Source organism: Sprattus sprattus, assembly GCF_963457725.1.
Source record: "Sprattus sprattus genome assembly, chromosome: 7".
In the NCBI taxonomy this organism is placed as follows: Eukaryota; Metazoa; Chordata; class Actinopteri; order Clupeiformes; family Clupeidae; genus Sprattus; species Sprattus sprattus.
In genome coordinates, this window is record NC_137926.1 from 22188233 (window position 1) to 22206577 (window position 18345).

General features: G+C 44.4%; 1 protein-coding gene across 1 annotated transcript; it reads right to left on the reverse strand.

Annotated features, from left to right (window-relative positions):
• Positions 1 to 1410: 1410 nt before the first annotated feature.
• Positions 1411 to 17770, reverse strand: slc38a8a (solute carrier family 38 member 8a; the record flags this gene model as incomplete). Its single annotated transcript, XM_080842850.1, has 10 exons — positions 1411 to 1513; positions 2393 to 2444; positions 2548 to 2747; positions 3267 to 3414; positions 4076 to 4190; positions 5077 to 5134; positions 5562 to 5666; positions 16550 to 16706; positions 16957 to 17155; positions 17582 to 17770. The coding sequence occupies 10 exons, from the start codon at positions 17768 to 17770 to the stop codon at positions 1411 to 1413; spliced, it is 1326 nt and encodes a 441-aa protein (XP_080698976.1).
• Between the last annotated feature and the right edge of the window lie 575 nt (positions 17771 to 18345).

The window sequence follows — 18345 nt, forward strand, 5'->3', positions numbered from 1 at the left end:
GATATCATCGTATTCTCCTTCAGAAAGACTGACATGTTTCCAAAAATCATGTTTTCTTTACCGAGATTAACTAGGTCTCAGAATAAGGTACACCCAACGTCTATCAGTACTTTGAAAACATGTGTATTCTCAGTCATGTCCATATTTGTTTCTTTTCAACAAGGACTCAAGACAACTAGACCCTGATGATTAGTAATGATTAAAACCACATAACCGAATAGTACCCTGTAAAGCTGGTCAGCTTCTGTGAAAACAGGTTTGCTCCGGTCATAGCGGTAGTGCCCTGGCAGTTTCAGTGACCCTCCTGGCTGTGGGATGATCTGTGCAAAATGGCTTTTCTGTGCCCTTTTTCTCCCTTATACTGTACCTCACCTGAGTGCATGTTCAAAACGAATGTCCAGTAACTCCGTAGTATTTAGCTATGCTACTTTCAATGGGGTTTGTGCAGTTATGTTCTTTTATATTATTCCAACGATATGAAGTTAAATATATGACCAGGAGAAGAAAAAAAAAATTACAGAATGAATATTCACTTTTATGGCATTGTTTAATGAAATATGAATTCTTATACCTATGTATGTTTCAGTAAATCTGGCTTTCTCTTGATGTGAGTGTAGAGACTTATTGCTGGGATGCAAGCATTATAGTCGTTTGAACTTTGTTTAAATTGTAGATTATGTAGAGTGATGCAATTCAATAAAAATCGAAAAAAGCTGCCAAATGAATTAATGTTGTTTCTCTCCATTCAACTTCAAAATGACAGACACACACACACTACAAGTATTTCATATAAAACATTACTTTTGTTTTTATTTAAGCCAACAGGCTGATCATTGTACAAAAAGAAACCGATAAGGTATTGGTGCAAGTCCACAGGAATACAGCACTACACAAAACATTTAACGTTGAAAGCAAAATAAGTTACGCACTCCCTGTGACGGTGTTAGTTTTGGTACCAACGAGTTGGAAGACTCGTTGCACTTTCAATAACAGGAAATGGACTACTTGTCAGGGTGATGAAGAATATCATACCAAGCCATTTCACAGCATGACTGCATAATATGCATGTGCTTTTCCTTATCCTGGTTTCCAATGAAAAAACAAAAGTCCCTTCAAAAGATGTTTCCCACTTGGAGGCAAATTCACTGCTTGTCTTGGTGCAGTACACTTGTTTTGTTGTTGTTTTTTTCCCCCACCCACTGCACACACCACCACCTCCACGTCCTTAGGCTGACGCATAGCATTTCTCTAAAAGCACACAGCGGTACCGTTTTGATGCCACTGATGGTTCTGTGTACAAAGAGAGCAAGCCCGACTCCAGTAAACATTCCTAAAAGAAATCCTCTAGATGCAGCCCCCTGTGAATACGCGAAACTCCTGGCTGAGGGCACGGAGAGAGAGAGAGACGGATTAGATTTTGTTTAGGACCTGCATGATGGCTATGGATGTGCTCTGTCCGAAGATGAAGGCGCCGCAGAGAAGCGTGATCACACCCCATGCAGTCAAGATCACCCTTAAGAACACACACACAAAAACAAACACACACAGAACAACATGTTAGCCCTTTAGACACACAGAAAAGAAAATCTCGCACATCATCATGACTCGTTTAAACTTACGAAGAGAGGCTATAAGGACAGGACCAAAGTCTGGTTAGATTTGAAGATTTTACTTGAAGTCTCGGGTACTAACACTAGTATTAAGGCCCTAATGTGCTCCACAGAAGTATTACCCACACCATGACAAAAAGTGTATTAGTATTATTAAGTAAATCAAAAAAATCAAGAAGGTTTATAAGCACGGGTCACATTTTTCCTATGGTGACGGTCTAGTTTTGATGCCTCTGTGTCCACTACATCTTGTTCCGTGTTCACAGGAGTGGAGTCTGTCCTGTGAGGAGCAGCTGTGGCTAATCCTCATCCCAGTCTAGTGTGCACGTTCACAGATGGCCTTCTGCACTACGCTGTTGACATCTGGTTCCTGAGGTAACAGTTACATTCCTGTCACTTTAAACCTGGGCATCTCCTAGAACTAGATAGGCCTAAAGTGTCTATGCCCCCCATTGGCTGAATGCTACTATTCAGACTATTCTCTGTCAACTGTAATGAAGGATCCGGTGACACTTTTAGGAAAAGCAGCCTCACAAACAATTATGCCAACTTCTCTAACACAGGTCCGAACAACAACTCAACCTCTTTAGCCTGTATACCAGCCTTTACAGATTTACTGCCATTACTGCAGTCAATAATAATAATAATAATAATAATTAGTGTAACAGTGTAGGGTTGATCTGCAGAATTGTGAAAACACTGGGCTATGAGAAAAACTTGCATAGAACATTCCCAGCTCACCCACACTAGCACTGTCTACATCTGCCAACGGCAACACTTACCTCAGAAAGGGAGAGAATGGCTCTGACTGGACTGCAAATACAAGACAGAGACCTGCAGAAATTTCACAGAAAATTAGTCTTTAAATTCATTTACATCAAATACACACAAATACTGGTGGAGCAGAACTATTTTAATTCTCAGAAGAGAGACTCACCTGGGAAGATGAATATGAAGAACGCACCAATCCCCCCAATGACACTGATGACTTTACTGATGTCAGGGACAAAAACAGCCACGAGGAGGGTGACGCCGATCCAAGCTATCGTCAGCACCAAGCGGGAGCACATCTCGTATGATTTTGTTACAACTGTGCACTTGCTTCTCAAATTCAGCAGCGGGTCCTGAATCACAGACCTTTAAAAGGACACACACAAACACACACACACACAATGTAGCAGTCTCAACACTGTCGTTATTTCTATAACATTATTTTTCAATTTTAGTACTCCATTATATTATACTGGTATTCAGCTATGGAATGTCAAATTGCAGTGTAAATTGGAAACATTTGAAAAACAAATAAAGTCAAATTCAAAAGTAGATGTTTAAAGCAATTTGAGAAGAACATGGTAAGTACAGACATGCATACAGACAAGCTAATTAAGCAGTACAAGAAGAGGGAAAAGAAAAGAACAGACAGGTATAGAACATTAGAACATATAATACTATCATGTAGGTGTAATTGCATGGTACTTGACATCTAGAGAAAATGGAAGCATAATGAAATAATTCACATTAAGACAATTCCCTCTCAGTTCCTTTTTCAAGAACTTCATTTTTCTTTAGTCAAACATTGCACACAGCTCTAATGTCTATACTTGTATCCCACACTCAAGAGTTTAGTGTTGGTGTGAAGTGAGAGGTGAACCACACCTTCCGAGCAAGAGCACTATGGGATAGATGGTGATGATAGAAATTCCAAACAGAAGCCGGGCGACAACCATGAGGAGATCATCACCTGTGTACGACATCAGGACATCTGGGGCCACTCGCCTACCAAAGGTGAGGTAACCATACACTCCTGGTACAGGACAGAAGAGGAGGAGAGAAGAGGGCAGACAAGATGTGTGAAGGACAAGCTTGACTTTGACAGAGCTGACTGTCAAGAGGCGGTTGTGAGGGGTTTATTTCTGAAAAGTTAACTATTGCTCAAGGAGAAAAGACCTCCCTTCAGAACACCTGTGATGTCACAGAGTTGAAATGGAATCACTTTTGTATCGATTCCTTTCTGAAGTGCCAACCTTTTGTCATTTCAATCCATCTCGTATGTCCACACTTATTCCCTTCCTGAGTTCTGGGATAGGCTCCCAAAGTGCAGAGTAATGGAGAAAGCTTATTAGCAGAGTTTTGAAGTGAGATTTATGTGGCCTGCTGTTCACCCTTCCCCTGTGTGAAATCCAGCTACTGTTGTGATTACCAACTTCATTAAGGATATTCTTTTAGGGGGCGGAATGGGGCTATGAAATGGTTCAGTTGTTCACAGTAAACTAGAGCAACTATGCAAAGGTAATGATGACTCATTAATAGCTGAAAACGTCACAAGAAACCGCACCGCTTGTAAATCAGGTCATAATTGATTACAATGTACTTCATTTACAAAATTACAGAAAATCAAGAAATGCATAACAAATATGCCAAAAAGCTCCAAGTTAAAATCTTTGTTCCTGAACAGACTTGCTTACCAGTAAGAGAGTAGATGACCAAGCAGATAATCATGGACACCACAGAGATGAGCACCCAATGGGAGAGCTTCTTGTTCTCCATACTGCTGTAGATAGCTATGCAGGACTCGTGACACTTGAACAAAGCGCAAAATGGAGCACAATCAGATCCCTCCCAGCACTCCCCCACACATGTCCTACTGAGATCCAGAGGGAGTGCAGGCTTAAAGGGCAACCTTGAAGTGTGCACCTGGTGCCAAATATAATATAAACATCTACGTGGCAGCTAAGCCCCTAGTGCTTAGAGGGTTAATATGGAACAATCATTAGGACATTCGTATTTACTTGGCGTTCATCATTAATTCACACAGGGTTGTGGATGGAAGTGTCCATGTCCCTGCGCATATCGGGTCAGAGACCTATTGCGCTGCTAAGGCACACAGTAACAGGTCCCAACCTCTAAAACGATCTTGCCTTCCCCCACATCACACACTGCATGCACATAAATATCCACCCACAACCACCTTGCTCCCCCCAATTGTTGAATGATGCTGAAAAGCAAATGTAGCATCCCCCCAACCTTCATCGGATTTCCCCAACTCCCCATTTCCTTTGCACAGTGATTCTATACCCGCAGTTTTTTTTTTTTCCATCTTCCCATTCTAGCGCAATGATCAATCTGCCCAGGGGCAGTGGTGTCCAGGGACTGTGCCTTTGTGCATCTCCCCACATTCCTTTTATTACATTTTTCATAATGCTCCCCCTCCCCATGTTGCCTTGGTTACATGGGAGGATATAGAGTAAACCTCGAGTGAACACCTCCACGTTTTTACCTTTATTTTGCTCTTTTATCCAGTATCTAAACAAGTATGACCTTAGGGGCTAGATAATGACATCCTCTGGGAAAATGCTATGCTGTATTCTTCTTCTATGGAAATGGAAAGGGGGGGGGGGGCAAATATGTGCTCTGCCGACCCAGGAGCCTTTGGGCAGAAAAGGGGTCAATAGGTTTGTTAACTTACCTGAAAGCCAAAGCAAATAGTTGGGATGACGCTGAACATCGAAGCCCAGGAACTTAAACTGGGATTAAAAAAGAAGAAGAAAAAGGGTGTTGATAAGAGAGGCGTTTAGTATCTGTGTGCAGGCATGTCGCCTTTCAAACAGGTCATGAGTGGAAGGAGCAGGTTTATGTATGATCATAATAGACAAGAGCCCTATGGACTACATGGCAAGGCTGACCAGGGTCAAAGCATCCTAGAGATTTTTAGGGTCAAAACTAGTCTTGTCTATGTTTTCTGAGGAGTTTTCCATTTGCTGTGTATGAAATGGATGTTAATGTAACAGTAACTCTTCTCTATTGATTGTCTTGTGATGACTGTCTTGGATCAATAAACAATTAGTAAAAAATAAAATAAAAACTAGTCTTGTCTGCATGTTCTAGCTAGAGTACATTCCATTTTCGAAGGTTCTCTTTAACATACAAATGTTAAATCCCATGTTTACTCACCCACTACTATATATAGGGGTAACAGGGGTTTCTTGGTCCTCCATTGTATGGTATTTGATGATCATAGCCGCTGTTAAATAGGCTGCAGCGAAGGTCCCTAAAACACTAACAAACAAAAAGCATACAGTAATGAATGACAGACTTAAAGCAATGATATAGGACACCAAGATGCATTTAAAAGGTCTCCAACAGATCTCAGCCATTTCAAGAGATTTTACTGGGCCGCTTAAATTCTTATCCAAAAATTGCTGTATACTATAGTGTCTTGAGTTCTTCTGAAATTATCAGCATTCAGCAGCATTGCGTTCAATTCATCCAGAAGCTTTTTCTTATGACTCGTTATAACATAATTACACATACAAAACGGGACAACAAGAGGGATGGACATACTGGGTGGACAGATATGGTTAAACACAGGGAACTCGCATGTATTAAATGTAACACTCTCACACACTTCAACTAGACATAGAAGGGTTCACAAGGGATACACAACCTGACCACTTCAGCACAAACACCAAGAGTGATGTGTATGTGATGTATGAAGAACTGTTTTGCCTTGTGTTTATTATGTGGTGTCTTCCAGTGTTCCATGTGCAAACGTTTTCAGTTTTAATGTTTCGAGTGCCTGGTGTTTCCCCTTCTATTAAATGTCCATGTGTATTTTTAGTTAGCAATTAAGAGTCAGTATGTTGTACGAGTGCCCTAATGTAGTGGTGTTTTTGTGTCCGTCTACCCTGGTCCTGTAGAGTGTGTCTGCGTTTATAAGACTGCTCAATTTTGCCGTTCAGTATCAGTGTCTGAATATTTGTGCCAGTCTTTAATAAACAGCAAAAAAGCCAAAGACACGCCTGACTGAGATCGCTACATTGATGTCGGTCAGTGGGATCCAAAGATGGCCATGCTCAAGATGACGGGAAAACAGCTGGAACGAAGCCTGTATGAGTCCACAGAAGCAGTGATTGGAGACAGCGACTCATGACCAGTGCAGGGGGGGGGGGGAGGATAGACCACCGGCACTGGAACCACACCAGGAACTGGACACACCAGTGAGCCTGCACTAGCCAGAGGAAGCATCCGTTAGAAGAACGACGGAGCCAACTACCTTCTGGGCCGACAACCACGGAGACAACAGAGACGTCAAAGCTGCCGTTCTTCAGTCCAGGTGGCAGCCAATTTCAACAGCTGGTCAGTGGAAGAAAAGTGTTGGAGGAACTGCCATCAAGACAAACAAGCCAGCTGGGGGGCTATTACAGGAGCCGTCTTTTCGGCCACTGGATGTTTGCTGATGATGTCCGGGATAAACTTGCCACTCACCAACAAAGTCGGAGAGAGAAAGCCTTACGCAGCTGACCTGTGCACTCGAAGGGGCTACCCTACTTTTGGCGATGACCAGCAAGAGGAGTGCGCACTACAGGCCTTCACCTGGGGTTTGCAGCCAGAGTGGTTGAGGGAGCAGATCAGCCTTAGCACTCCTGACTCTCTGGTTGTGGCCCTGGGCAAGGAAAGGGGGGGTGGAGCCTGTCCTGCGTTCTTATGGGCTAAAACACTACGAGAGACAAGCTGAGCTGAGCGATGAGGAGATGGAGGCAACCCGCCAGGCAGCAGCAAAATCCCCAGAGATCCTAAAGGCGGGGTCACTGGCGAACAGTGAGCCAGTCAGAAGGAGATGCTGGCAGTGTGGGAAGGATGGATATATTGCATCCTGAGACCCTGCTCCTAAGCCAGAACACCTTGAGCTTGGGCCGTACGGCTCGCTACCCGGCAAAGAGAAGTCAAAACCACCAGGCTGGGCGGTGATGATGATGCGGATTGCCATAGTGACTAGGGAGAGAGCTCAGATGAGGGAAGAAGCCTTACGAGTGCTCGTCACAGGCCAAACAGTTCCACACCCATTCTGGCTGGCCAGCATCCAGGCTGCCTGGGTCCTGAAACTGTGGCCGTTCACACCACTGGTAGGCAAGAGCCAACACCCAGAAGGCCTGCCATTACCTCCACGGCAGTCCAAAGAGCGTTAAAGCCACCAAATCAAAGAGAAGGCTGACCGCCAAGGTCTTTAACAAGGTTGTGTTGTCAAGGTCATGCCCACCCTTGAGGAGCCAGCATGCCGCTACTGAAGACACCGTGGCCAGACAAGAGCCACCCAGGGCCCAATGTCTGTACAGGGAACCTTCACGTTTCGCCAATTCCAGTGGACGAACCTCTGCAGCGAGCAGCAGCACCATAGAGCTGAACAGCTTCCAGAGACCAACAAGCTGAGACTGCCGTTGACCGCTGAGACCAGGCAGGCCATCAGAATGGCACCGGTTCCTACTCGGACCGAAATGCAACGCAGATTTCGGTGCATCCTTTGGGTGCCTGAGCCGATTGAAATAAATAACAGCAACAAATCGTGCAGCTAAATGAACAAGACTTATGTAAAAGGTTGTCCTAAAAACTGGGATTATTTCAGGCTGCAACATGAAACAGAGGCTGGTTCCAAAACTGTACAACACTAGCGATAGCTAACGAGCAGTAACATTAGTGGCGAGGATCTGTCTGAATGATTTTTTTGGTTGCTAGGCAGATTTCGAGGGGCACATTTAAAACTGCCCCATCTCCCAATGTAAACTTTGGCCTGTGTCGCTCACGCTCATTGGTGATAACATAGAAAAAGTCTTATGACAGCGAAGGGCAGGCAGCATTTCACAGAGCAAGCACAAACAGAGCTAGCCATCAATCTAACAGAGAAAATGCTGAACAGTAAATGGTCAAAAGTGTGGCTGTATTTCGCACAAAATGATTCAAACAACGGGACGTGCAGCAAATGCAACAAAACAATTGTGTCTAAGGTGGGAGAGAAGGCTACAGTCAAAGGCAGATCAGTAACCGCAGACTGAAGACTAAACGGAGTTGCCAGCAAAACTAAACCTAGTCTCTTAAAGGGGCAGTTCAAGTTCACGTACCCAGTGGGTTCAAATAACAAGATCAAGTATCAACAAGATAGAAAAGATTGGCATCAACAAATCAGAAAATGGTGAAATTTCATGAAATAAATGCAAACAAAATACATTTTTGACTCAGAAGGCAAACATGCTCATATTTCTGCAAAAGAATTGCTGAAGTGTAAAGCTGTAGTGCAGTGGTTCCCAAACTTTTCTGGCTCACGGCACCTCTAAACATCTCTCCATCCACGGCACCCCTATTTTTTATGTCATATTTGTACTTTATGCCATTTGATTTAACCTTGTGATATGTTGGTAATAGTCGAGAAATTAGCTGGCAGTAACAAAACATAGCAGAAACAAACCTTCAAAATAAAGTTCACAAAAATATAGTTATTCACGTCTCCACAGACAACTTATCAACTTAATGGGACACATGTTCCTGTCTCTGACTGCAGAGTTTGTTAATGCGAGGAGGGATTGTTGACAGTGCAACACAGAGGTCCTGTTCAAATGACAGCCTTTGCCTTAGGTGTAGGAGGGATTGTGGACATTGCAACACGGAGGTCCTGTTCAACTGACAGCCTTTGCCTCAGGTGTAGGAGGGATTGTGGACACTGCAACATGGAGGTCCTGTTCAACTCACAAAGCAGGGAAAGAGCTCGACCTCATCCTTGCTCGGAACTGCACCACGGGAAACATAACCGTAACCCCTCTCCATCTCTCAGACCACTTCTTCATCGCTTTGATGTTCGGCTCATTGAGCAACCCTCTGTCCCTCCTCCTATGGTCTCGTTCCGGCGCAACCTCCGCAACCTCTCCCCCACTCACTTTTCCTCCCTGGTTTCCTCTACTCTTCCACCTTTATCCACCTTCTCCTCACTAGGTGTCAATGATGCCACAGAATCTCTCTGCTCCACTCTAAGCTCATGATGAGTGATACCCTCCGAATGCAGCGCTCCAATCTCAGAGCGGCTGAGAGAAAGTGGCACAAATCTGCAGCACAGGACGATCTTGCAAGCTACCAGACACTGCTGGCCTCCTTCTCATCCAGCATCACTGCTGCTAAGAAAACTTTTTTCAATGACAAAATCAACAGTGCAACTGATGCTCGGAAACTATTCTCCACCTTCAGAACTCTGCTCTACCCTACTCCTCCTCCCCCAGCTACTAACCTCACAGCCGATAACTTTGCTTCCTTCTTCACAGAGAAAGTGGCAGCCATTGGGAAACAATTTAACCAACTGTCTTCCCCCCCTAAGGGCGCTACCATCAATAACTCATCGTTTCCCCCTTTCACCCCTCTCACTGAGAGTTCTCCAAAATCCTAGCAGGTAGCCGTCCAACTACATGCCCGCTGGACCCTATCCCATCCAACATCCTTCAAGCCATTTCCCCTGCCGTCCTACCGGCAATAACACAGGTGATTAATGCCTCTTTTAATTCTGCAACATTTCCTTCTTCATTCAAAGTGGCTAAGGTAACGCCGCTGCTCAAAAAGCCGTCTCCCGATCCCACTCAGGTGGAAAACTACCGGCCGGTCTCACTTCTCACTCTCCTATCTAAAACACTTGAGAGGGCAGCCTCCAAACAGGTCACAGAGTTCCTGTCAACAAACAATCTCCTTGATCCAAACCAGTCTGGATTCAAAAGCGGTCACTCCACCGAAACAGCCCTGCTATCTGTGACAGAGGCCTTAAAAACAGCTAGAGCAGCAGCTCAATCCTCAGTTCTCGTCCTGCTTGACCTATCAGCTGCGTTTGATACAGTCAACCACCGCATCCTTCTGTCCATACTATTAAGTATGGGCATCTCAGGCAAGGCACACTCCTGGTTTGAATCGTACCTCTCTGGGCGCTCATTCAAGGTGTCATGGCAAGGTCATCTATCTGTAACCCACCACCTCACCACTGGGGGGCCCCAGGGGTCGGTAATGGGACCACTTCTCTTTGCCATCTACACCACCTCGCTGGGCCCCATCATCCGCTCGCATGGTTTTTCCTACCACTGCTATGCCGATGATACTCAACTGGTTCTGTCCTTCCCTCCTGAGGACAACACTGTTTCGGCACGGATCTCAGACTGTCTTGCTGATATATCCACATGGATGAAAAACCACCACCTTCAGCTGAACCTGGCCAAAACAGAACTGATGGTCTTCCCAGTCAAACAGTTCATCCACCACAACATCAACATCAAGACTGACTCTTTATCTCTGGCTCCATCCAAAACAGCAAGAAACCTCGGGGTCATTATTGACGACCAACTAACCTTCGCAGCCCACATCGCCTCTGTCGCGAGGTCATGCCGCTTTGCGCTTTACAACATCCGCAAAATCTGGCTGTACCTAACCCAGTATGCCACCCAGCTGCTGGTGCAAACCTTGGTGAGTTCCCGCCTCGACTACTGCAACGCCCTCCTAACGGGCCTGCCGGCATGCGTGGTAAAACCACTACAGATGATCCAGAACGCGGCGGCGCGCCTGGTGTTCAACCAACCAAAGAGGGCACATGTCACCCCGCTACTCACTGAGCTCCACTGGCTGCCGGTAGCTGCTCGCATCAAATTCAAGTCACTTATGCTGGCCTACAAAGTGCTTACTGGGTCTGCTCCCACCTACCTAAATGCTCTTGTAAGGGCAAATGTTACACCCAGAACGCTGCGCTCAGCCAGTGAGCGTCGTCTGGCACTGCCCCCGGTGCAAGCAAGGCAATCCAGACTATTCTCAGTTGTAGTTCCACGTTGGTGGAATGACCTGCCTAGCACTACCAGAGCAGGAGCGTCCCTCTCTACCTTTAAGAAGCTCTTGAAGACCCAACTCTTCAAAGAGCACCTCCCTTCCTAACTGGCACCTTGGCTTAACCTGCACTTAAGCAGCAACAGGCCCGCACTTCTTTTTTTATTCTTTCTATGTCGTTTTATAAGCAGTATTTATTGTTACACCAGGTTTTTAATGCTCTTAGCTTGATTGTTCTCTCCCTTGTACGTCGCTTTGGACAAAAGCGTCTGCTAAATGACTAAATGTAAATGTAAATGTAACTGACAGCCTTTGCCTCAGGTGTAGGAGGGATTGTGGACAGTGCAACACGGAGGTCCTGTTCAACTGACAGCCTTTGCCTCAGGTGTTGCACTGTCCACAATCCCTCCTCGCATTAACAAACTCTGCAGTCAAAGACGGGCACATGTGTCCCATTAAGTGTAGCATGGTTGTCCAGTTCTTTGCAAAATAAAGTTCTCTGTAAATTTGTCCTCATCCACAGATCTCACGTTAGAGATCAGCTGGCAAAGGCCACTAGCATCAGTGGACTCATCTATTTGAAGCGCAAATGTCCCCCTTAGCCGTAGTTTCTCACTCAGTACAGATTCCATGTTCTCCGACATATCAATGCAACGTTTGATCGTGTTATCAGAGAGGGGTATTATAAGCGTGTGCTTTTTAGATTTAGCAAGCAACTCGGCAACTAAAAAAAACTAGCCTTTTGTGCCTTCTCAGACACATGCACGGTAGAAAGCGTTCGCTCTGTGTGGTATTCTGTGTTTTAAGTCTTTCAAAATATTCAATGTCTTTGTTCTGGTGTGTCGGGTGCTTGGTCTCCAGGTGCCTTACCAACCTGTAGGCACCATCACTGCACGAAAAGCAATATTATCGGGCCCGTATACGCTGTGATACAGCCGCGAATGATCACCATTCCTGGCTGATCGCGGACATTCCCCCGAAATATCCGTCTGCCGCATACGGACGGAATTTCCCGGGAAGGAACCTGCGAGGGGAGGGGGGCCGATGTGTTTAGCATTCTCACCTCCCGCTGACAGAGGTGCGAAATGCTCTTATTAGCATATTGACTGTCAGCACTCTAGCCACACACACCCTGCTGCAGCCATTGGTTGAAAACGACAAGGAATTGAATTAAAACGTCTTGTGATGAGACGGAATGAGATTCTGTCTATAGGTCAGCTTTCAACTGACAAAACGTATCCCCTCCCATTTACAGCTATTGCCCCATAAAAACGAAATTAAAATGTACGTACGATAATAATTTAATTCATATTCTGTCTTTAGGGTTTTGCTCCGGGGTTATCACATTTCTTGTTTCACCTTCCGTTTTCAGACTTCTGTTTTTAGGGTTTTGATTTCGGGGATATCACGATTCTTGCTTTGCCTTTCAGTTTCAGAGTTCGAGTGTTCCCATGTACTTTTGAGGCTGTTCCACTCATATTCCGGAGCTTCCTCTCTGTAATGTTCTTGAGATTCACTGTAATTATACAGAGTCGGGCTTACTCTGATATTGAGAGTGTCATTTCGCAACTTGGGACATGTTTGCCACTCGTACATATCTAACCTGTGTCTTTTCAGGTAGATTTTACGCGAGCTTCGTGAGATTTGAACCTGCGCTCTTCAGGTTAGTGGTACGATGTACCTAATGGTGCTGTTACTAACCGCTTAGCCACCTTTTCTGGTAAGGATTTAGCTAGTCGGTGCGACTAAGGGGTCGTTTACATGGAGCCTAGTTTGTCAATCTGATACGGATAGCTAATACAGATAGCACTCTCTATCCGCACTCTCTTGCCGCAACGATCGTGAAAGTCTACTCAGAAAGTGAGTAGATTTGAATCGGTACGGGGGCTGGTGTTCGTCTGTACGGCTTCACGCAACCTGATGATGTCACTGCCCCACGTGATCAATTTGTGATCTCCAACCACTGTATGCCTTGTTCTCCCTCAAAATCTCACTCATGGTGGGCCTCGAATTCACTCTCATTAAGCCAGCCTACTGATTTTTGATTAGCCCCCTATCTTGATCTAATTCTTCTTATTCAGACCTAACATAACTTTCATGACCACAAATATAAATTGGCCAGCGATTTAATTGCTTTTTTATTCATAAATGTATGTAAAATGGCCGGAGCAAAGGCTCATGGGAAATGGGATGACAGACATGTCATGATGTACTGTTCCAAACTCTTTATTATCAATAGAAAATATAATTCATTTTCGCATATCCTTTAGTCTGACCACTGATTTTATTAACCACCATAATGTAATGTTGCTAATTGGAGCTTGAATGTCTTGTGTAATGTGTTTATCCGTTTGCTGCTTCCTTTACCTTGTGCTGCCGAGTCTCCTTCTAGGTTTTTCACGATTTTTCAGTTGTGTAAGTAAAGCGCTAAAGCGCCACCCACAGGCGTGGAGTATGTACTACAGCCCGTTCAACACAATCTGGTGGCTCCGTTTTAACGCAAATCTCTCGTTACCAGGCTCCATCTTTACGAAATTAAAAGATTGGATAGGTGTGAAAAATGAACCAGATTACGTGAATCTAGACTCCGTGTGAAGGGGGCCTAAGTACCTGGTTTATCATTCCTCCCCCCTCTGGGGTATTTCTCTTCTGTTACTGGAGCCAGCGAATTGGGAATTGTTTAGTGGACTTATGTGACGTTTTAATTATGTTTACGTAAAGGCGCCCGAGGCAACATTAGAAACTTTAGACTCGAATAATAAACGTTCAATTTCTAGTCTTTTTTACACGTAGTAAGTTTCAATAACACCATACCATTCGACCATCGACACCATCGACATTCACAGTGGTGTAGTGGTCCCTGGAGAAGTGGGTATACTCTTTATTTATTTATACAGCACAGGATAAACACCCTGTTTTGAGAAGTGGGTATACCCAATGCTGACTGAAAAATAAGTGGGTATACTCCGTATACCTGCGTATACACTGGACTACACCACTGGACATTCAAGGAGCAAAGATGAGACGTCGTTGTGTGGTGAGAACTGATACAAAAAAAAATCGCCTGCCTTCTGTTTTCCACCGTAGATTGCATGTTATGCTAGAAATGGCTTAGCATGGGTGGGATGGGGAAAGATAACACCTTTCCATCCAGACGCAAATTTAGCTAATCGGAATCTGTAAGTGGTTTCCAGATATATATATAGTTGATCTCTCTTATTTGACGAAGCAGTGAGTTAGCTGTCTTTCAATGTCTCTTGTCGAATTCTCACATGTTTATGGTGGTATGTGTTTAAAAGTTGTAACTTTGGCTATGTGTAATGCTCCTAACTTATATATTATTATTTCACCTTAATGTTCTTGATATTCGTTTCTGGCATGTAATTATACAGTCAGGCTTACTCTGATAACAGTCATTAAGAGTCGTTAACAGTCGTTAAGCAACTTGGGCCATGGTTGCCACTAGTGGGGATCGAACCTGTGACTTTCAGGTTTTTTAAATCAGTGAAGCAGTGACGGGGGGGGGGGGGGGGGGGTGTTTTCAATCCAGGTCAATTCAATTAACATAAGAAAACCAAGGCCTGGCCAAGGGAAGGGGTGGGGGGGCTTTCACACCAATGTGGGCTTCTACGGCAATACACAGGGTCGAAGACTGCATTAACCAACGTCTACGTCAGGCATACTAGTGTGGGGCACGTCACTTCGCCACACTAAGTGAACCCATACTGGAGGTACGGGTCGTTATAATGGCTCACTTTTCTATTTGATGAATTCGATTCCGATGTCTGTTACTGTGGAGATGGATGCACTCTTTAAAAACGTTCCATTGCGCCTACCTGCACTCCTCCATCTGCTGTCAATACGGAATAAAGAACGAAGTCAACAAGAGAGCTGTTGATGTTACGCCCTGAATCAACTCTAAACTGTAGCCTATTGTTGTTTGTGCTGCAAATAAATGTTTTAATTGAAATAATTACAATAAAATGAATTTTGAAATTGATATATATATTTTTTAAATGTCATTAAATGATCAAGCCTTAGGCCATTCCGCGGCACCCCTGAGCATGCCCCTGCTGTAGTGTGTGTACAGAGTGTGTGTGTGTTTTGAAGAAAAAATTGCCTTGGCAATAAAAAAGCCTTTCTTTAAATGTCATCAATCATCGTGTTGTGCTTTTTTTTTTTTTTTTTTTTAAGTATCAGTTCAGGCACCGTTAAGGCACCAGTATCGTTTTAAAAGTATCGTTTTAGCACCAATATCGGAGAAAAAAAAAACGGTACCCATCCCTATACAGGACGTGGCAGAATCAGGCGTCATCGGAAAGATGGCTCCTGGCATATCTGTATCAACTACCGCCGTCTCCATGAAGTCACTTGCAAAGATTCTTGACCCTTACTGGTAATAGCGGCTCTGCGAGTTGCCTCATCGGATGACGATGCCAACAGCAGCACCTACAGTCTTCAGCAGCTGAGATATAGCGAGCAGCAGTCTTCAGCAGCCACCAGCAAGACCAGTGAATAGGCGCTCATTGACCCTGAGCAACTGCAGCAAGACAGATTAAAGATCCGCTGGTCAGCAACCGCCCTGGACCACCATCTCAGCCCTAGCCCTTGAGACTACAGTTCCCAATTCCCTCTGGCCCTGCCTCTGAAAGGGCTGATGTGTCAACACTCACAGGCTGCTGGGGGTCTGCACACATTCTGGCTCACCCCAACAGGCACGCTACCTAACCCTGTGCTTTCCCCACAAGCAGCTCACGTGCCCGTAGGGGCGGTCAGCAATCATGTCCCAGCACACTTAAAAGCCTGTGTGTTGCAGGCATGGGACTTGAGGGGACTGATGTGGCATGTACCAGGACTGATGTGTAAACAACTGTGTACTTTATGTTTATTATGTGGCATCTCCCAATGTTCCATGCGCAAATGTTGTCTGCACAATTTGGCTTTGACATTCTGAAATGGACTTGTCCTTTTCTGTTAATGTCTACAATTATTTATAGTTAGCGATTGAGAGTCAGTATGTTGTGCCCTAATGTTGCTTCCCTGGTATTTTGGTGTCTTTGTCGACCCTGGGCCTTCAGAGTGTGTCTGTGTATATAAGCCTGATACATTTTGGCATTCTGTATCAATGTCTGAATGCTTATGCCGGTCCTCAATAAACGTAAAGCCAAATTTACACCTGACAGAGAGAGATTGCTACAATACTATAAATTGGTTAGCAACAGTGATGTGATGCTCACCAAGCACAGCAAAATAAATAAACAATTGCCATGATGTTATTAAACCTGCAGGATACCTGCTTTATGCAGTGAAAACCCTGATTAGCTGCCTACCTTGTGTACTTCTGAATGCTGATCTCTTTGGAGATGGAGAGGGGGAAGACGAGGATGACGCACAAGACGAAGAGCGTGAAGCGCTGGTCTGTGTACCAGTGATAGGGCATCTCCGCCTCAGGTAATCCGATTATTAACTCATAGATAGAAACGCACACTGAAGGAGATACAAAGCAACAAGCAAACAATCAGGTCACTACAGAGTAGACTTAGATGGACATGAGGACAAGACAAAGTCAAGTGGATGCTTCACACTGGTGCGAATATGGGGTGTTCTTATATTAGGATGACAATCTCAAAGATGTAGCACAACATGATCTAGTAGAAAAGACAAATATTGCTCCAGTCAACGGGTAGTGCGATTTGTAAACTTAAGCAACTTAAAAAAAAAAAAAAAAACAACTCACATTTCTGAAGCTGATCTTCAACAATAACAAGGAAGGCGATGGAGATCATGAAAAGATTGAAAATGTAGCAGATCTCACAGAGCTTCCCAATGGATGCCCCGCACACAACCCGCACCACGGCCTGGTATGTATTCTGGCCACTGATGGAACTAGAGTAGCCCAGGATTACGAGACCGCTGATTAGAAACACAAGGCACACCTGGGTAAAAAGGGAGGAAAACGCATTAACAAAAAAATCCAATTTGTATTTTAAAACAGTACAAAAGGCTGACGTAAATACGGATGTAATGCATAGAATATATTGTGAGATGGGGAGCGTAAACTTTGGCAGGCTAATTATCACTCACTATGACAAAGACAGAACCAGTCAATAGCAAACGTAATACTCAGTTAACGACGTGTACCGTACCGTATCAAACTCAATTTGAAAACAGCACCCGAACATTCAAAGTAAGCAAGCTGTGCTACAGGTGTCGAAATGAGTCAGTGGCAATAAAGTCTAATTAATGAAGGCTAGATGATGACAGTTAATAAAATGTCTTAAACAGTGTGAAAATGTGACAGTGTATCGATTTGATAACGTGAACAGAGCGTGCAATTAGCCTTGTTTCTTTAGGGTACTAACCATTTCCACCATCACAGCGGTATGGATTCCTCCAGCTTTGTCGAAAGCCCAAGGGAAGTTGAGAAGCCCGGCACCAAGCGCTGATTTAAGCATGATGAAAATTGCGCCGAAGGAGCCCAATCTGGGGCCTCCTGAGTCCCGCGCAGGTTTGCCAAGCAAGCTAATGGACTCCCTCGCTAGCTCTTCCATTTCAGACAGCAAGCCACGACGAAACTTGAGGATACTTTCCCAACTTTTCGTGCAAGCGGATCTAAGTTTGGTGCGTTCTCCCTAACCTCAGGTGCATCAGAGGAGGAGGGGCTGGGTGGGAAGTGTCTTGAGTCTCCTGTTGTAAACCAATCACAGTCATAGAGACGATTATTGGTTATAGGCTGGACTTTTCTCGCTTCACCACACACATAGTCGACAGGGCTTAACAATTGATTTAACATTTTCATTCACTTGCAGGATTGCACATATCGTTGTGGAGCTGAACTACACAGTTACCGTGTTTAATGTGTGTGTTTAAACGGTTTGTTCTTGTTGGGCGTCTTTTGAATGCCTTTGCGCTTAGACTGTCTTTCCTGAGAGAGTTGATTAATTGTATCCCATTAACCTATTAGTCAAAAATAAATTGGTTGAAGGTGATTGCAGTTGCAAGATTAACTTGAGCCTATTTTCTTTTTTCCCCTACAACTTAACTAAATTAAAGCAATGTACTCCCCGAATGTGAATGTTTCAAGGAATAACGTTACATGCACCATGCGTTAGACTAGACTAGTAGT